The 1975-nt window shown below is 44.6% G+C and overlaps 1 protein-coding gene across 1 annotated transcript; it reads left to right on the top strand.

The window, feature by feature from the left end:
• The first annotated feature begins 295 nt into the window (after nt 1–295).
• On the top strand, nt 296–1691 carry LOC108298539 (elongation factor 1-alpha 1-like). Its single transcript, XM_037735828.1, has one exon. The coding sequence runs from the start codon at nt 320–322 to the stop codon at nt 1673–1675; it is 1356 nt and encodes a 451-aa protein (XP_037591756.1). The 5' UTR covers nt 296–319; the 3' UTR covers nt 1676–1691.
• Nucleotides 1692–1975: the final 284 nt, after the last annotated feature.

Genomic DNA, 1975 nt, shown 5'->3' with positions numbered 1-1975 from the left:
AGAGCCAGATATTTCTCATTAATCCCTATACTCCCTTTCACTCAGGCATATGCAAACGCACCTTTTAGAAGAAACGTGTTTCTAACTCGCTGAATCTCAACATAGATGCAACTTCCTAAGGTGAATGAACACACTGCAGAGCACTTTGAAAGAGACGTTTGTCCTGTGGTTTACAAGCTATCTTAATGCTAGTTCTTATGTGCCTGTATGTGGCTGGAAATATCTCTTTCTAGATTCTCCAAAGAAGGGCTTTCTGGTTTTTTGCAACAGGTTTGCCGCCAGAACATAGGTGTCGTGAAAACTACCCCTAAAAGCCAAAATGAAAAAGGAAAAGACTCATATCAACATTGTCATCATTGGACCTGTAGATTCGGGCAAGTCCACCACTACTGGCCATCTAATCTACAAATACGGTGGCATTGACAAAAGAACCATTGAAAAATTTGAAAAGGTGGCTGCTGAGTTGGAAAAGGGCTCCTTCAGGTATGCCTGGATCTTGGATAAACTGAAAGCTGAGCGTGAACGTGGTGTCACCATTGATATCTCCTTGTGGAAATTCGAGACCAGCAAGTACTACATGACTATCATTGATGCCCCAGGGCACAGAGACTTCATCAAAAACATGATTACAGGAACATCTCAGGCTGACTGTGCTGTCCTGATTGTCGCTGCTGGTGTTGGTGAATTTGAAGCTGGTAGCTCCACGAATGGGCAGACCCGAGAGCATGCCCTCCTGGCTTACACACTAGGTGTGAAACAACTAATTGTTGGTGTTAACAAAATGGATTTCACTGAGCCACCCTACAGCCAGAAGAGATATGAGGAAATCGTTAAGGAAGTCAGCACTTACATTAAGAAAATTGGCTACAACCCCGACACAGTAGCATTTGTGCCAATTTCTGGTTGGAATGGTGACAACATGCTGCAGCCAAGTGCTAACATGCCTTGGTTCAAGGGTTGGAAAGTCACCCCTAAGGATGGCAAAGCCAGTGGAACCACGCTGCTTGAGGCTCTGGACTTCATCTTACCACCAACTCGTCCAACTGACAAGCCCTTGCGCCTGCCTCTCCAGGATGTCTATAAAATTGGTGATATTGGTACTGTTCCTGTTGGCCGAGTGGAGACTGGTGGTCTCAAAGCTGGTATGGTGGTCACCTTTGCTCCAGTCAACGTTACAACTGAAGTGAAATCTGTTGAAATGCACCATGAAGCTTTGAGTGAAGCTCTTCCTGGGGACAATGTGGGCTTCAATGTCAAGAATGCGTCTGTCAAGGATGTTCGTTGTGGCAACGTTGCTGGTGACAGCAAGAACGACCCACCAATGGAAGCAGCTGGCTTCACTGCTCGGGTGATTATCCTGAACCATCCAGGCCAAATCAGTGCTGGCTATGCCCCTGAACTAGATTGCCACACGGCTCACATTGCCTGCAAGTTTGCTGAGCTGAAGGAAAAGATTGATCGCCATTCTGGTAAAAAGCTGGAAGATGGCCCTAAATTCTTGAAGTCTGGTGATGCTGCCAATGTTGATATGGTTCCTGACAAGCCCATGTGTGTTGAGAGCTTCTCAGACTATCCATGTCTTGGTCGCTTTGCTGTTCGTGATATGAGACAGACGGTTGCTGTGGGTATCATCAGAGCAGTGGACAAGAAGGCTGTTGGAGCTGAATGTCACTAAGTCTGCCCAGAAAGCTCAGAAGGCTAAATGAATATTATCCCTAATACCTGCTACCTCAGTCTTAATCAGTGATGGAGAAAGAGCAGTCCCAGAACTGTTTGTTTCAATTGGCCATTTAAGTTTAGTAGTAAAAGACTGATTAATGATAATAATGCATCGTAAAACCTTCAGAAGGAAAGGAGAATGTTTTGTGGACCACCTTGGTTTTCATTTTTGCCTGTGGCAGTTTTAAGTTATTAGTTTTTAAAATCAGTACTTTTTAGTGGAAACGACCAAGAATATGTCACAAAATTTTGAGAT

The sequence above is a fragment of the Cebus imitator genome, unplaced genomic scaffold, assembly GCF_001604975.1.
Source record: "Cebus imitator isolate Cc_AM_T3 unplaced genomic scaffold, Cebus_imitator-1.0 Scaffold987, whole genome shotgun sequence".
NCBI classification, from domain to species: Eukaryota; Metazoa; Chordata; class Mammalia; order Primates; family Cebidae; genus Cebus; species Cebus imitator.
This window is presented reverse-complemented; position numbering and strand designations above follow the sequence as displayed.

Excerpts from the sequence above, each read along its gene's own strand:
- LOC108298539 (XM_037735828.1), top strand. The coding sequence starts at position 320 with ATGAAAAAGGAAAAGACTCATATCAACATTGTCATCATTGGACCTGTA.